An 18549-nucleotide genomic window follows, 5' to 3' on the forward strand; every position below is an offset into this window, starting at 1 on the left:
TAGTGTCTTCCCTTAAAAGTCATCTAGACGAGAAAGTGGTTTGGTGTGACGAAATATGAAGAAAAACTTCGTCCCGAGTGGGTGTTCCCTATAGACCGCCAGACCTCGAAAAGAAATAAACAAAATGGGAACAAACTCCCCTTCCCACGACCTCGCAACACACGGCAAAAAAAGTAGCTATAAGGTTAAAGAATATAATTTTAATTAAGTAGATAAATAAGTAGATAGTTACACTAATAATACACAAACCGAAATTAAATACAACAAATAGTAAGTGCTAAATATAAAATACAAAAGACTACGCTATTTTAAAACTAAGACTACTTCGTTGATACTTAAATATAATAATACCTAACTAACAAAGTTACTCGCACACAACGAGGAATAAAAGTTCGCTTCAATGGATCAATGTCTCCGAAAAAGAAAAACAAATGTCCAGTTCTTCCACCAAGTTCTTTCAAACCAACTCTTCAACATGAAAATTCCACTTCAACCCTCAGTTTGCAACGGTCTCTGATCCAAAACTTACTTCTTGTACACTAGCGCTCAGTTTTTCTTCGTCTCTTCCTTCGTTCGCTTGCTTGTACTTAGTACGTTCATTTACTTGTGCGTTGCTTGTTTACCACCGTGTAAGGCTAGAGCTTGCCACCGGCAAATGGGTTTTGCTCAAGTTCAGTGACAAATCTCCCTGCTAATATCGTTTTAGCAGTGTTATGCCTTCTTTTCTTTCTTCTTTATACATCCTTTCCACCTCAAACCTTCGCCTTTGCTTCTCAAGTTCGCTTTTCACGTCACGGTACACGTTTATAAACTAACTTAACGAGAACCTTATAATTAATACCTAACAATCCTTTTGTTGTTGTTGTTGTTGTTTTTTGTTATTTTTTTTTTTACAGATGAATACTACTACTTAATTAAACAATAATTCGTTAGCTAAGGAGTGTTACTAGTAGACATGTGACACACGCTTGTAATTCTGCCATCAACCACCTACTGAATATATAATTTGAGCTCTAGATTTTGTTGACCACGTATTCATTTAATTTATGGAAACGTTTAACCAATCGTTTTCGATAAAGAAGGCTAACACCTTCAACGAATTGACTACTTGTACAATTTTTAAACAACAACTTTTAGTGTTTTTCAGATTATTTTTTTGAAACTTTACTGTATACGTCTGAACTTTGTAACTTTTAAGTTGGTCTCCCTGTTTTGTATTGACTGGACAACCCAAGCTTCATGGTAAACTTTCACTAGGAAAATGTTTCAGGCTCAGCTGACACATCGAAGGCATGGATGCAAATGAGCTCCTTGTAGCCAATCACAGAAGGCTTGCGTAAGATTTAGTTTGCGTTGAGCAGGTGGTTGTCTAGCCAGTATAAAAATTGGTGCTATCTAGTTTACCGCAGAATTGAGTGTAAAGCATTATTTTTAGTGAGCAGTGAGCTGACTTCGTAAAAAGGTTAGTCCAATAAAGTATAAGAAGAGTCACTGAAGAAGACATTTCTCCATTTGCTCAGTGAAGTGAACCCCGCCAGTTCCCCCAGGTTAGCATGGTAGTTCAACAGTAGGAACTAAAAGAGTTTTCCATAGCTGAAATGACGAATACAGCATATATCTTTATCGGTTTCTTGTTGGCGCTTTTAACTTTCCACTTCATTTATTTATTTTTTCTATTCAAGTATGGCAGGTTGTTGCTTCTCCGTTTATGATTTCCTATTCCTCTGTTATCTTTGGGGAGCTTGGCTGCAATATAACGCTGATGCCCAGCAAGGTGAGAAAACGAGTTTTAATTTATTGCTTATTCCAAACCAAAAGGCGTCATTATTTTTTTTTTATGTTAGAGGCGTTTACATCGTCTAAGACGTTAGACCTACAGACGCCCGTTTCTCAAAAGTTCCGTTAACTTACCTGGCCGTAAAATTATCAGTACATACACAATGTTCTTAGAATCGCTACTGATTATGCCGGGAAGCTAAATATTATTTTCTATGTCGTTTGATGCAATTTATTGGGAAAAAATCCCGCTAACCTATCACTCTTTAGACATGCAAAAAGTCAAATGGATTTTCAAGAGAGAATTTTAGTTTAGGCAGAGTGCAAAATTCGAGATTTCGTCTGTGACCAAGTCTGAATGTTAATTCAACTTGTTTTATTCTGGCACTAAAACTTTCGATCCCCAATATCACTCTTTTTTTTAGATAAAATCTTTTAAAAGTCATGACGATTTTTTCTGTCTTACATACTGCTGGTCCACCAACCGATGAGGGTCAGAGCGAATGAGTTTGCGTAATGGCATGTGGCATGACGTGCGGAATGGCATAATTATGCGAAATACGAGATATGCGAACTGACTTAAATAACTAAATAAACTGAAAAGCGCGTCCTGTTTCCCGCCAATTTTATAAGAGCATCAGTTTTTTCGATGTTGCGTACTCTAGCCGAATATTAAACAACTAAACAACAGATCAGGGATTAGAAAATAAAGGCCTGGGATAGAAAATGTCTTATCTCTGGTTAGGAAAAAAGTGAGGGTAAAGAAATCAACGAATACTGTTTATAGTTTTCGCATTCAAGGAACTATGAGTAAATCCGTAGTAAATTAAATTCATGTTCACTTTTCTCCTTGCGACTTCGGTTGACAAAAATTTTACTATGACTATGAATGTATGAAAGACATGTCTGAACTGTGGGTGAAAGATTAAATAGAAGAAAGACTCTCGCAGTTATTTACTTTTAACTGAGCAGCTTCGAAGAGAAAGCCTGAAAAACCTCAACGATGCCTGTAGGAAGTGTAATGGCTTTTAATAGCTACGTGCATTGGGATAAATATGAACTCGAGCTGTCGCAAAATATAACGACAGATAGTCGTGTTTCGTAATTAAAGTTGAGTTCATCATTTGTTTGGACCCTGACCCTAATCACGCGAATATCACACCACATAACGAAAAAGGCCAATTACAAAGCCTATAAGTTAGAAATCCCTTCGATCTTTCTTTCTTTCTCTCTTTGTCAAAATATTTTATTCATCCTTGATTTTTTTTTATAACGATGTTTATGACAAAGAACTTTTCTTTTTTTTTCTTAGGGAGCTGTCGAACTATCAAATTTCTGCCACCAAAGCATGGCTATTACCTGCAAGGTCACGTAATTTTGAATCTTACCATTGAAAGTCAAACCAAACTCAGATCATGTGAACATCGTTGCCTAATGGAAAGCGAATGCGTTTCCGTCAACATTGGACCACCAATTAACAACAAAATGATTTGTGAGTTGAGTAATTCGGATCACTTCCAGTATCCAGAAGACGTAATAAGAAGGCCTGACTGGACATATGGAGCCGCTGAGGTATGAATTGTAGATCTGAAAAAATAAATAAGTAGTTATGCGTTTAGAAATAACGGGTTTTTTAACGTCACAACGTGAACTTTAGAAAACTGTGATAATTAAAACTGAACTATGGGTATTGTATTTTTGTCATTTTAATTTGCTAATTGCAGTAGGTTTAACAACTCATAATCCCGCTCCGAGGACAAAACCTTCCCGGGACCAAACATGGTCAACAAACAGGTTAGATAAGAAGTGAACTTTGCTCTGAAGCAAGGCGAATCAACTTGCAGCAAAAATAATAATAATAATAATAATAATAATAATAATAATAATAATAATAATAATAATAATAATAATAATCAATTTATATAGCGCGTTTTTATATGATATTCAAAAGCGCTTACAATACAAAAACGAAAAATTTAGTCAAAATCAATAAAATATAAAATTAAGAATAAAATAAAATAAACAAAGTAGGGAATAATAAGATGTCATATGCTTTTTTAAACAACGTCATCAAATGTCTTATTCCACTTGGATGGACCAGCAAAAGCGAATGCTCGATCACCAAAAGTCTTACATTTGGTTCGAGGCACCTCTAACAAAGTGAGGTCATTAGATCTCAAAGAGCTTCTGATTGATGCCTTTTCCCTGATGAGATCACAAATATAACGCGGAGCGATACCATTTAACGCTTTGAAAACAAGTAGTAATATTTTGAATTCGATCCGAAACTCTACGGGTAACCAGTGAAGATCTTTTAGATAGGGTGAAATGCGATTAAATTTGTATACTAGATAGACGACTCTAGCTGCAACATTGAGGACTTTTTGGAGCCGATCCAGTTGATATTTTGGAAGTCCAGAAAGGAGAGAGTTGCAATAATCCAAGTGAGATGTCACAAAAGCATGAATTAATATTTTGGTGGCCTCAGTGGAAAGAAATTTTCTTATTTGTCTAATGCTGTAAAGACCCTTAAAAGCTTTGTTACAAATGTTTCCAATGTGAATGTCCATCGCCATGTGCTCATCAAACCAAGATCCCAGATTTCTTGTACTCTTTACAGGTTCAATGATGGACTCCCCAACCATTATAGAATTGATGTTTATTTTGGACAGCTGACCACGGGAGCCGATAATCAGAAATTCAGTTTTAGAGTCATTTATCATAAGACGATAAGAGACCATCCAGACACGAATATCAGCGACACAGTTTTCAATCGTACTAACTGCATTATCCTGAGCCAGCTGTGATTCCGGTTTAAAAGAAAAGTAAATCTGGGTATCGTCTGCAAAGGCATGTGCAGATGGAAAGTGTTTTCTTATGACTTCAAACAATTTAGACCCATAGAGAAGAAAAAGGACTGGGCCCAGACAGCTTCCCTGAGGTATTCCACGAGACAAGTTGAATTCATCAGAGAGATTGTTCGCTATAACAATGCATTGCTTCCTTTCCGAAAAGTAAGACTGAAACCATACAAGAGCAGAGTCCCTTACACCAAAGTCGTGTCCTAAAGTATTCAGCAGTAAAGAGTGGTCAACTGTATCAAATGCTGCACTAAGGTCTAAAAGAACCAAAAGAGTAACTTCTTGCTTATCAATATTAAGCAAAATGTCATTCTGGACTTCAAGAAGGGCAGTCTCAGTGGACGAAAAACGACGATAGGCTGACTGACAATACGGTAGAACAGCATTTTCTTCGCAATGACGTAGAAGTTGATCGACAACAGCTTTTTCAACAATTGCAATTTTCGAAATAAATGGAAGGTTACTAACTGGTCTATAATGAATCAGTATCGTTTCCATCTTTCTTTTGTAAAGGAGTAACTAGTGCCGTTTTCCACTGATCAGGTACATAGCCCTTGGTCAATGAGTGATTTACAAGATCAGTGACTTTAGAAGCCAGAGCATCAATGCAAAGTTTGAATAGCCATGTTGGTAAAGGATCCAGTTGACATGTAGCGTTCGAAAAACTTTCAATTAACTGACGTACCTTGTTTTCAGACAATTCAGAAAATTGACTTAATTTCACATCACCGCAGCGACAGTCCAGAAGAGGAGGCTCCACATTGATAGCATCAATGTTCTCCAAAATTAAATCAATTTTCTTGATAAAAAATTCACCAAACTCATTTGCCAAACAGACAGGATTAGTAAACTCAGGAAGGGTGTTTCCACGCAATCACCGATTTAGCAGGCTTAAGTAGGAAATAAGTGTCGATAATAAGGGCGTTTTCCATTTGTCAGACCTGTCCAGCCAGTTCAATTATTTTGCAAACGGAACGCTCCAATTTGAATGTGCCATTTTCAATAATTCAAGGAGTCAGCCCTTCAAACAATGATAGACTACATTTATGGATCGGACGACCCAATCTGGCTGGCCAGTTTTGACAAATGGAAAACACCCTATCACTGACATTCAAATCAGAACGAATACTTGATTGTTGAGCGGTGATTTCTTTAAAAAACGGCCAAGGGCCTGCTACAGCGCCGTGTTGAGATATAGGGCTTTAGCTTATACTCCTCACCTCCAGTTTAAGAGTTTTTTAAGTTGTCTTATGAAAAAACTTTTTCTTTACTGAAATACTAGAAGATCCAAAACACTACACAAAATAAACAACATAAAATGGCAGGGGAATTGTACTCCTTTTGTTGTATCGAAATTAGATATTGAAATTATTCAGCTTTGCCTCGAGCAGCTGAAGCATATCGATAGTTTTGTCGCCTTTCTTGGTTAGTCATGTGATTGACACTTGTTATCTTTCACTTTTCACTTTTTCCCTGCATTTATATTTATAGTAGGTTTTAACAAAATAATTATTTTACGCGGACTTGCTTTTATCAAGTAATTATAACCAGCTGAGTACTATGTGCCTCGTTCGTCAGTTTAAATTTGATATTGTGACCTAGCTTCAGAGAATAGAAGCGGTGTATTACAAATGTGTTTATTTCTTCCCATCAGAATCTTTGCTCGATCGTCAAACCTTGCATCAACAACGCCAAATGCCTGTTTGGCTACACTAACAAAAAGTACCTCTGTGTATGTACATCTGGATTTACAGGAGAAAACTGTGAAAAAGGTAAATACTATACGTTTATTCAGCTCATTTACTCAGCTATAATTTGCCTTTCCATTTGTAATTAGCCTGTTTAATTTCATCCTTGCCTTATCAGTGTCCTCATCCAATATAATTCTCCAATTCTCTAGATATCGATGAATGCAACAACGACATCCACGACTGCAACGGAAATGCAACCTGTATGAACACTGCTGGACACTTTAACTGTACTTGTAACTCGGGTTACAGTGGGGATGGTCACATATGTTCAGGTATGATTTGTTGTCTTGTTTTCCAAGATGTACGTTTATGTTTAGGTCATTTTTCTGTTCCCTTCATAAAGCTAGCTCAGTTTCATTCTTGCCTGATCATTTTACATCTCCTTTATTGTGCTCGAATAATCTAGAAATCAAATTTTAAGGTCCGGCGGTTAGTTTTAAGACACTGCCTGCCCTACAGGATTTCATCCACAGGCTCAATACAAGAACCTTATTACGCAAAAAAGAATTTGAAGATTTTTGTTTGAAGCAAGCAAGAAAAAGCAATCTGAACAGTCTTCATTTTGCCCTCAGCTTGTCCAGTACCCCTCGGTATGGAAAGCGGAGCTATCCTGGACTCACAGATAAGCGCCTCGTCAGAATGGAGCTCCAATCACGCTGCACAACAGGCCAGGTTAAATTTTCAACAAGGCGGAGGGAAGGAAGGTTGCTGGGCGTCTCGCGTACGTGATGATAATCAGTGGCTGCAGGTGGATATAAAAAATACAATAAGAGTAACGCGCATAGCGACGCAGGGGAGGAATGGATATAGTCAGTGGGTTACAAAATACAAGCTACAGTATCGTAACGATGGACAGCCCTTCACGACTTACAGGCAAAATGGAGATCATTCAGATACGGTAAGAATGCAACGGCATAATTTTCAACGACGATTGGAACGCAAAAATTGTTATCGTGTAACATAGCGCATCGAAGACGGATAACGCAATAATTGTTGCGAAGCCTATGCTACACGATTATAATTTTTTTTTAACGCAACACTTACATTAAATATGAATTTGTGTAACATTACGTTTAAAATTTAACTCAACCGCAGCCAACCTTGTTCCCAGGACCCTCCCTGTTCCACTCTCTCAGGAAAAGAAACAGGCCCCTAGGCAGATCACAGACTGTGGCACAGTGTCACGAATGGAACTAGTGCCATTGTTCCTCCAGCGATCACTTTTTGATCAATTTTCTAAAGTTTTGAAATATGCACCATTTGCATCATCACCTGCAGTGGATTTGTGGACTTCAGAGAAATTGTTTATGGACGTTCCCTCTAGGTTTCATTGTCATACCGTTTACAATCTCGGAATTATGGATGGGGAGGGGGAGGGGGGACGGAATCCGATTCCGCGGCCACTGAAACCCCTCCCCACCCCTCCCCATTCCCCCCCTCCAAAAAAAAAAAAGGAAAAACGCTATAGATAGGGTTGAGATTGTTATTTCCGGGGGTCGTTTCTTTAGGAACTGTACTGTTTAATTCTGATGGTTTTATGGTTAGTTCTTTTATGTGTCTGTGTGCTAATGGAGATGTAAACGTGTAAAGATATAACTTACTTTGTATATGTACTGGAGATGTGCTGATAGATAACACAGGCACGAACTCAGTTTCAACACAATTGCCTCATTGAAGCCTGGTTAGAACTTCCACAGATTGCAAATTGTTATCGATTACTTTTATAATTAGTTGTTAATAACAAAAAGTTTTCGACGACAAAACATCTCGTGTGTGTATCAAATTTTTTATATGGACTACAAATGGTGAAAATAAAGTCGTCGACAACAAAGTAGTTTTCCTTTTCAAAAGGATTTTTAGACTGTTTTCTCTGCATCAACTTATTCCGTATTTATTTTTATAAGTTTTATAATTTTTATAAGTAGCACTAATCGATCGTTATTTATACTTTGTAATGTGAAGTGGTTAGGTGTCTTTTAACACTTGTGAAGTAGTAGTATTGATCGATGGTATTTATATTGTATAATGTTAAGTAGCTAGGTGTCTAATTTGCGTACATTCTAGTACGCTAGAAGCCACGACACATTAATAAAGTCCTCATTTTCATTTCGGCATTTTCATAGTTGTCGATCTGACATACGCGGCAGTTTTGTTATTAACAACGCACTTTCTCCCACCTGTGAGTAAGTCATCGATTACTTAATTCTATTTTTGCAGTGATTAGGTACACACGCGCATTACAAGCAAGTTTCCAGGCTCCCTTAAAACATACAGGTTATCGACAACTGAATTCGTGTTTGTGTTCATTCGCGAAAACTAGTTTATGGATATAGCTGTCGATTCAATTAAGTTGTTCAATTAAAACTGAACCAAGCGACACCCCTCCCCCCCTCGTCCCCTACCCCTCCCGGATCTTGCTTAGCTGTCGATCAGGAAAAGTAAAACGACTTCTGAAAAGGTAAATTTCATTTCCACCAGATTTTTCTAGGGAACACGGACAGCGATACAGTTGTGTATCATCAGCTTAACCCATTAATTGAAGCTCGCTACGTTCGAGTCCTTCCTGTGGAGTGGTACGATCACATATCCATGAGAATAGAGCTGTATACTTGTTAAAGGTAAGATGAATTTTTTTGCGGAATCCGTCTTCTTCAGGCAAGAGATTCGACAGCACAGAAATATGTTGTTGTGTGTGTTGTCGGCTTTTAAAAGGTTAAGATTAAACCTATGATAATCATTGACACCGTTTAAAAAAGATTAATGCCTCTTTGTTGCAATCACAAAGTCACGATCAGGTATGTTTTTCTTCTGCAGATCAGTGATAGCAGTCTCAAAACACTTTGGTTTCGGATGAGGCGCTGTGATTTAGTCTTGGCGCATCAGTCAGTCTGAAGGATGTTGATGCGGTTTCTATGGTCTGTGTTTTGTTTTTCCTTGGATAACAAACTTTACTCCACTCTGTATTTTTTTTAGCCAAGTGTACCAAGAGGATCTTAACAAAGTCCCATGGGTAACAGCGACCGATAAGCATCCCATCAGAACGGAGCGGGAGTAGTAATGTTCATAGTCGCCGCATGCTGCAAAAACTGGAGTTAAGCGCAGGTATCGATGTCCCACATGCCTCGCTTCTTGACATGGTTACCTGAAACTGTTTGGTGTGGAGGAGGCACTCATTATGTGTTTTTCTTTGCTTTCTTTCTTTCTTTTTCTTTTTCTTTTTTTTTTTTAATCACTATCAAAGTATGTACCTAAGCACTCTAATGAAGAATAACACGAAACGTAACACTAGCAACTGTACAATACGACTTTGCATGATCAGAATAGCGTCTGTTTGTTTGTTTGTAAGTTCAATAGTTATAATAACGCTGAATATATACCGCAATTCACTTCAATAAAGGAAGTTAAATGGCAGCTGTTTATCTTACGATGTCATACAATAGGAAATTGAGGTACGCACGCAATTGGGGCGCTTAGTGGAAAGGGATGCTGATTAGAATTGGAGCGCTTCTTGACAAAACGACATTCAAGGGAGAGATTTTATTAAAAAAGAAGGGATCATTGGATAGAGCGCGCTAAGTTAAATCATTACGGCTTACACCATTGGTAGCCTTTTTAAATCTAGCTTACACGAGTATGTTCTTACACAGCTAAATTGGTTTTCAAAGCTTGTGCTATTCCCAAGTACTCCAAGTATTTGTAGCGGTTTTGGAGGATTGGATAGAACCTTGGGTTTAACCATCGTATGTTCATCATCACAGGTCATTTGTGCCTGATGAGTTTTGATTTTCCTCTTTTGAATTCTCTTCATTTTGAATACGACCTCTTATTCTGTGTGCCTCTTGTTCTGTGTGTTCAACTATGGTGTTTTTATACCACATAGGGCATTTCAGCTAGGTTTGGTTTGGCTCGTTTAAGTGAGTGACAGTTTTATCTGCCTTTCTTGTTAAGATTTCTGTAATGTTAAGACGGGAATTAATCATTGCTTGTATCTTGCAATGAGCTTCATTCTGTAGTTGTTGTAATACCAGGCCCGGCTATTAGTTTCTGTCACTGAAGTTCCAGTGTTTTGTTTCTTGGCACGGCTGTTTGGTTTTTTGGTTATCTAGTAATCATTGTAGAGTGTTATAGAGCTATGCAACGAGCCACAGCAATAAAAGGCTGTGTTTTTTCAAACGCTTCATTCCACTGTTAGAGTGCGTTTGAATCGTGGGAGCTCAGTGATTTCTCCCTTTCAGCAGTGCATCGACTGTCTTTTAAATTTACCATTAAATGAGGGGCAATGTTTGCTTCAAGCTAAACAAGGTGTTTATGCCATAGAAAGGCAAGGCAATTTAAGAGAAAAAGCATCAATGTGTTTTTTCTTTAAAGGTCTTAGAGGCAACTTTCTGAGTAGCCGGGTGAAAACATAACGTCCAACTAGAAACCCTGTCTGTGGATGGGTGTGCGGAGTTTGCCCCCCCCCCCCCCCCCCCCAGACAAAAAATCCTAGGTACGGCCCTGAAGACTAGTTGTACTAGTTGAAATATTGGCCCAAATAAATAAGCCCTTTGCGGTAGTGTCAGCCCTGCAATCAGTTTTGTTCATTCTGCGAATTATTAGCTTATTTTGATGTTAAAGTTGCTAGTTTGATGTTAAGGAAATTCATTTTGCGACCTTGAGAGTCTTGCAAAAAAGAAAGAGTTTGAAAACAGCTAATTAAGAACGTGTTTACGATGACCATAGAAAATAAACAACTAATAAACAAATGAACATTTACCTCAAATCTTACGTGTAATACTTCTTCAAAGCAGTAAGCTCTTCGGCAACTGACGAAGCAGTCGAGAAATTCACTTCTGACTGATGTTGAAAAATTTGACACTGATCTGTGAAAGAAATCTACTTATTTGGCAGCTTTTAGCTTGACTATGTAATTTCTGCAAATAAACTGAATTATTTGGAAACTTTCGCTCGGTAATCTCTAACGTTTTTAACCATTAACTGTTTTACAGGCACATGGAGCTACTCGGCATTCCGCAAAAACTATGTCCGGCTTATTACGTGAACCCATAAACTCGTAAAATGACAGTTTACAAAATATGGTGGAAGCGCCGAATATTCATGCCAGTGACCGCGAAAAAACACTTGAGACGATGGTCTTACCTCTTCTCCTCAAGGACTTACCACCAATTTGAAATAAATGGTTGAAACTGACTTCTCAAATAAGATTGCGGAGAATATTTTTATATTGTACTGTTTTTTTCTACTCAGCAAGGAGAATTTCCTAGAGTTGTCCCCAATGCTTTAGTTTACAGCTGTAGTTTAGTAAGGTTAGACGGAGGAACTTAAAGGTACATGTATAGGGGTAGATGACAGCTGATGTGCACGATGGATCATAATGGTGGATAAGCAGTCTTTGTCACGTTTGTCCACATGGCTGTGGTAGTGCAGAAGGAAGCCAGTGTTTGTGGACTTTCCGTGGACTATGGAGAAAGCTGAACAGAATACCATCCCTTTTTTTAAAATGAACATTACTAAAAGTGGCAACAGGCTCAAAACATCAGTCTACAGAAAGTCCACAAACACTGTCTTACTTCTGCACTACCACAGCCATGTGGACAAACGTTACAAAGACTGCTTACTCACCACTATGATCCATCGTGCACATCAGCTGTCATCTACCCCTACTGCGTTTTCTGATGAGTGGAACAAGCTCCGCTCTACTTTCCCGGCTCAACCTCGACTACCCAATCAATTTGATCAATTCAGTGATCAACAAGTTTTTGCATAATATCGACAACATCGATGCAGACAAGAATACAAGAGATGACAGCTCTACCATCATGGTCCCACTACCTTTTAAAGATCAGCAATCAGCTAACTCCGTCGAGAAGCAAATGCAAATTTGGAGCGCCAACATTGGAGTCCAAATTAAACCCGTCTTTCAGTCTAAGAAGATTGGCCAAATTCTTGCTCTAAAAGAAAAGAAGCCTCCTATTCTTAACAATCAATGCGTGGTCTACAAATTTGAATGTGGTCTGTGCGACGCAGAGTATGTCGGGTACACCGCCCGTCATTTACACCAGCGCATTAACGAACACAAATATTCTGCAATCGGGAGGCACCTTGAGCAACACGGTCTATCGAAGACTGATTTGGTTGACAAGCAATTCTCCGTTCTAACGAAATGTAGGTCAAAGTTCGATTGCCTAATCTTCGAGATGTTATTCATTAAGGAATTGAACCCTGAGTTAAATACTCAGAAAGACTCTATTTCGCGCCAAGCGAATACTTTATTCTCATCACATATATTCGTGTCTCTTAGGAATTCTCTACATTTATATTCGTTCTCGTTTCACTCTTTGTTGACTTGATAATGACGTTAAGCGAACGTCGAAACGTCGTCGCTTTTTTAAACTTTTAACCAAGATGGTTTTAAATTTTTTAAACTTTTCAACTTTGTCGCAATTTTTTAAAGTTAAATTACTCAACAAATCTCTTCTTCTACGAATTTAGGCCAAGGGCCTTAATTCACCTGTATGCATTTAATCTAATCTGATATTAGTTCAACAACCCGATAAAACCAATGAACGTTTCATTTTCGAGTCTCAGCTGCTTCGTTTTCGAGCTTTTGATGTTCCTTTTCAAATTTCTGTTGCTTTTAGTTTCGATTGTTAGCTGATATCAAAAAGCTTTGTTTTTCCGCCACTGTTGTGGATCTTGCTCATTCCCGATTGTGACTATTTGTGAAGTGTTAGAAGCATCGAGGTAAGTACAAATATTTTTGACGAGGTTCTTGTGTTGTATGTTTTGTATATATAACCTTAGCGTTGGCTTTTGCGTATGCAGAGAGTAAAGAAAATGCTTTTCTAACTTTTTGTTGACTGACGGACGGCTCCGAAATCAAGAACTGAAGAGAAGATCTGGAATACGAGAAATCCTTTCGTAACGAAACTCTGTTGGCGGTAAAATACACGGACTTAAATAATAGAAAGAAGACATAGTATCTTCTGTAGCCTGTGTTTTATTTTATTTCTTAATGAAAATAAAACATTTCAGGCGCTCTTCAGACTGAAATTGAATAAGGATGTGATCTGACTTTGCAATTGATTCTGGGCTGCGGCTGCTGAAATGCGAGAAACATACCGCAAGTTGTCGCTTGAAATTACATTTTTTGTGTGTTTTGCGGCGTCCATTTTCAACCTAACTACCTAAAATGTTGCTTGTGGTTCAACCTTTTTCTATACTGATCGGAGTTCGTTTTAGGGCATGCACAGAAAGCAGAAAACTTCCCCACACGCTCGTCTTTTTATTTCTCTTTTTCATTTCACGCTTTCTTCTAATTACGGATTTCATGTTTGTGCAAAGTGGATATTTTAACATTGACTCTGAAGCGAGTGATGCTCCCACGCGAGAATACACACACTTAACGCTTTGCGCCTTCGGTCATTCGCGTCAACCGCCGGAAATTTCAAGAGAATAAAACTATTGGTCAGTTTCAACTTTGAGTACTTCGGTTTCAAGATACGCGTCACCACTGATTTTTGTCTCTCTTCCACTTTTAGTCATTTTTAAAAAATAATTTCAAGGTGGAAGCTTTGTAAATTAATAAAATTATATATGATCAATAAAGTCCGTCAAGTATTTGGCAACCCTATATTCACCTTACGACACACAATTAAGCTGTCGCTCACTATTTCTTATTCTATAGGATTGCGATTAATATGCAAGACTAGGATGCTTTGTTTCTCGAGTTTTCGGTGCTTCGTTTTCGAGCCATCGATAAGTGTTTCGTTTTTCCAATTTTAATGACATCATTTGCCAGCAATGGGTATTCCTTTTTTGAGTTCAACGCGTTTTGTTTTTTCGAGTTCTTAATGTTTAGTAGTTCCAACACTTATAAAAGTCCTCTTTTTCGCCACCACTGTTAACATTCCGACGACTGCGCAAGGCGACGCTTTATCACAGAAAGTGGCGTCGCGGTAAGTTTCAATATTTTAAACCTTCGTTTTCTTGTAGCCCTTTATCTATACCATTTGGATATTTAACTATAATTTCCGTTCTATCGTTGCCGTCAAATAGCAACGCAGTGTATCAAAATCTTTCATGTCTTTTTTCTCTGCAGAGGGCTGTTTGGTCGTCATTGCTCGAAATTGTTAGTTAGCTTCCTTAAATTATTCTAATATTGTAATTTGGTAGTTTTTAACTCCATTATAATATATCTTATATTTTTAATTGGTGGTATCCTCGTGAAAGACCTTAATTACGAAATACTTGTATAAGAAAACTTTTAAATACGTAAAAATAGTATGAAACTACACAGTTTTTCATGCCTTTCATTAAATAGAAATTTGGAAATGTGAAGGTGAATATATATGGAAAATAAATGTCAACTCTTACGTAACGAAACTCGTGGTAATGGAATGGAACAGAATACTGGCAACTGGAAGAATACCTAATTTCCTTCATTCTTTTTGCACTGAATTTCAGTCTATATGATCTTGAAAATTTCATCCAAGGCATGGCAGATTCTTTCGGTTCTTGCTCGATTGCGTGTGTTTTTATTTGTAGGCTTTGTAGGGAAAATCCCTATTTTCACTTATTATTTTCGACCTTTTGTTTGATCCCACAAGGAACAAAGCGCGGAAGCTCGCTTGGATGATGAACAGTGCTGTCTGAATAAATTAGTATATTCTTGTAATAATTATTTTCCACTTCATCTTTGTTGTACTGAAGTGTACTTGAAGTAGCTGAGAACACCACAGATGCAGTATTTGTTTGGATGATAAAAAACAGCCAAAAAAACTTCAAACATGGTTAGGCGTAATTTTTCCAAAAGATCCTGATAAATTTAAATGAAAAAAAGTTCGTTATAGCCTCAAAAGTTACCAACCTTTTATCTTGTTCGTTCTATCTTATTCGACAGCCTATTTTTTATGATATAAAATAACCTTATTTTTCTGAGTACCTCCTTGGATGTGTAGGATCAAACGAAAATGGAATTCTTGATACTATTAATACTTGCAATAAAAATGGAATTAATAAAGAGCTGCGACATCATTGGTCTCTGTTATAAGAGAATTGATTACTAATTACAACTCTTATATGACGCAATTTCCAATTTTAAAATGTTCAACTTTGCTTTACTGTACAAACTGAAAGTCGAAACAAAAGATAAGAAATATGGAAAGATAATATATATATTTAGCCAAGCCTAAAAGCGGAGCTCCAATTTTTTTCATAGCATTTATAGAAATCTCCTTATCGTATGAACGTAGTAACCTTACCAGTTCCTCATCCTTTCTGCAGTTATATATACTTTTAGTGCATGTGCAGCATACTGCCCATAAACAATGACAATGTAATACAGAGGGCACAATAATATTATTTTAATGCTGATTTGTCGCAATCTCGTCCCCAGAGCCCCCGCGCGTGGGAACCAAGATTGCTAGTACCCAGATTCTTCGTACACGCGCGCGAACGTCAATTTCATAAACAAATATGGCGGACGATTTGGAGAATTTAGTTGTCTTGCTTTGTTCTAGAGATTTGGATAAAAATAGTTGTGTTTAGACGTCTTCCTGCATTAGGATGGTGCATCTAATCAGCGTGGCGGATCAAGGATCTTTTTAAGCGCTAGGAAACTTAGGAGAAGTTTTTAAATTTGGAGGCGATCGAAGTTTTCCTAGTCGCCTCATCTTATTTTTCCTGCGTGACTGTGTGAAAAATGTTCCGTTCTACAGCAGATCAGCTGGGTTGAAGGAAAATTTTTAGTGTGATAAATGTCAAAAATAGAAGGGGTTTTCCTGTGTCGGCGAAAGGCAAAAGGTCCGACGGCTCTGTCAATCTAGGAGGTAAGGACTAACTTCAGATATTTGTCAGTTTATGTATGGATGCACACGCACCTTTGTACTAGGGGGAGCAATTTTCTAAAAGAAACCTTTGATGTTTAATCAATATAATGTTAAAATTGCAAGTTAATACGGACAATAGTAGGCCAGTGTCGTTATATGAATTCATGTGGTCGGCTATATTACATAATATGCACAATACTAAGAGATCGTTTCAAAATGCGGACCAATTAAAAAACGAGTCATTAATCATGGGGATTTTCAAAATATTTTAAATTTCATCGTTTTCTAGTCAAATTGAGTGATTTTTTTTATGTTTAGGTTCTATTTGAGGGAGATGCACATTGGAGAATGTTTGAATACAGGATAAATATTTCAAGTCAAATGACACAAAGCTTAAAAGCTTTGTGTCATTTTTCTATTTTCTTTAAAATACTGCACTTGTAGCTGATTAATTCAATAAATTAGATTAAAAAGCTCATTTTTAAAATTTCTGTTTTTCCCAGGTTGATAGCTATTCTTGTACACATAGAGTTGTTTATTTTGGTTTTTGTAGAATCTCAAAACTAGGTGCTCAGTTCCATCAGCCTTTGATATTGATTTACTAGAGAGTCAAGATGTCTTTTTGCGAGGGAATAATCCAGACAATAGGAGGATTTGTTTAAGCGAAAAAAAAAAAAACTCAAGGGGTTAGGTGCACTTTAACTTAATCTACGTGTAAATGTAAGAATGCAGTATAATTTTCCCAATTTAAGAGTACAGACAATAAAAATGACATCAGATGTAACGCGCACACTTTCTCAACGAAAAAATAGCCAATTCCGCTCGTACTTTTTCCATGTTATTGTAAAAAATAAATGGACGGCAGTTTTCTATGGTCTATACTCTTATAGACCTTAAAATGTTCAAAACTTAGCAGTGAGACCACTCGCCTGCGGCTCGTGGTTCCACTTGAGTTTTAAACATTTTGTGACGTTATTTTATGGTCTATAAGAGTATAGACCATAGAACACTGCCGTCGATTTGTTAATTAGAGAGTGCATATTTTGTTGACCTCGATCCTAGGTTCTCCCTCCTTTACCAAGTTGGTGATGATATCATCTGCCCCGACAAATTCTGCAGGGGGTACCAGATTCAATTGTCCCAAGATCCTTTCATTCATGGCAATCAAGTTGGTTGTCCCATACAATCTCAACTCCAATCTGTGTAAGGAGTACGTTCTTTCTATGTAATTGTTGAATGCAATAAATTTCGTAAGTCTAATAATTTATTCAACAGGAAAAAAATGTTTTTGCAGTCCCTAGCCATTTGCTACCTGGTTTTTAAAGTAAGCAAATTGTTTGACATGAAATCAAATAACACTTGGGTAATTAAATCCTCAACTGTCCCTGTCAAAATCTTTACCAAAAAAACCCATCAGGCAGTTATGGGGTCAGTTATCCCCTGCAGTTTTTTTAACAGGTTGCTACATGAGAGTTCACTCAAGGAGTAAAGTAAAGAAATAACACAACAATTAAGGGATAATGAAATTTTGTGCTGTGCAGTACTGATTATACAACTGGGAAATCAGATAATAATTATCTCTGGAGTGTAAATTTCTGTGTGGGAAGGAAACCACTTAAATTTCCCATTGCCCTAGTGAGTACATTTGGTCCATCAGTGATCAAAATCCTGGGGTAATGGGTTTGAATCCTGCCAAAGTCAAAGAGTTTTACTTTACCTTGCATGGACCACATTTCCTTACTGAGGTAATACTGAGAAGAAAATTAAGGGGGTTTCTTCACCACAAAAATTTCCCCTGCAGATTTCATTCTCTGGTTTCTCAATTTAAGTACAGGCCTTGCTTCAACCTATTAACCTTTTGTCCTTACAAGCATAACCCCAATTGAAGAAGTCATTAGACTGCTAAACATTACACCGCTGCAGCCTCAAACATCACTCCAGCTTCTGGATAGCACCTCATCTGAGAAGTCCCATTCATTTTTACACATCAAGATTAACCTACCATGTATCATTTAAAAAGCATTCTGCAAAAATATTTCTTACTTTACTTTTCATCATCTGGTTTTGCCGAGAAAAAAAAAATGGAAGGTAGAAGCGTGCTTAAAGAGAGTTGAGTGTGCATATAATAGTCCTCTTCTGAATTCACAAAATGATGTACAGCTAATATTTTGCTTAAATTATTGCAAATTAAAAGCATTTTATTACTTCATTCTTCAAAACAATCAGTGGTTTAAACTGTTCTTATATAAATAAAGAAGATTTTACATAAACCCAGTGGACAGAATGGAAAAAGAAAATAATATTAGTGTTTTTCCCTATGTTACTGCATGA

At 37.3% G+C, this 18549-nt stretch overlaps 2 protein-coding genes across 4 annotated transcripts in view; both read left to right on the forward strand.

Annotated features, from left to right (window-relative positions):
* LOC146473455 (retinoschisin-like) overlaps positions 1-18549 on the forward strand; it is an 80236-nt gene that overhangs the window by 9991 nt on the left and 51696 nt on the right. The gene's annotated exons all lie outside the window — the stretch shown is intronic.
* LOC146473456 (lactadherin-like) lies at positions 1642-9576 on the forward strand. 2 transcript variants are annotated; one of them, XM_085118162.1, is made up of 7 exons: positions 1642-1774; positions 3089-3348; positions 6292-6409; positions 6538-6660; positions 6961-7286; positions 8867-9006; positions 9203-9576. In XM_085118162.1, exons 1-6 carry the CDS (start codon positions 1684-1686, stop codon positions 9002-9004), a joined length of 1056 nt encoding a protein of 351 aa, XP_084974288.1. In that variant the 5' UTR covers positions 1642-1683; the 3' UTR covers positions 9005-9006; positions 9203-9576. The 2 variants fall into 2 exon arrangements, with proteins under 2 accessions (XP_084974288.1, XP_084974289.1); XM_085118163.1 differs by having other exon boundaries at positions 9362-9576.

The sequence above is a fragment of the Pavona decussata genome, unplaced genomic scaffold, assembly GCF_977016875.1.
Source record: "Pavona decussata unplaced genomic scaffold, jaPavDecu1.1 SCAFFOLD_93, whole genome shotgun sequence".
Taxonomy (NCBI): Eukaryota; Metazoa; Cnidaria; class Anthozoa; order Scleractinia; family Agariciidae; genus Pavona; species Pavona decussata.

Bases quoted from the DNA above. Each gene is read 5' to 3' on its own strand.
- LOC146473456 (XM_085118162.1), top strand. From the start codon at position 1,684: ATGGCAGGTTGTTGCTTCTCCGTTTATGATTTCCTATTCCTCTGTTAT. The intron at 6,661-6,960 runs GTATGATTTGTT...TTTTGCCCTCAG, and splicing joins GGATGGTCACATATGTTCAG to CTTGTCCAGTACCCCTCGGT. The intron at 7,287-8,866 runs GTAAGAATGCAA...CATTTCCACCAG, and splicing joins ATGGAGATCATTCAGATACG to ATTTTTCTAGGGAACACGGA.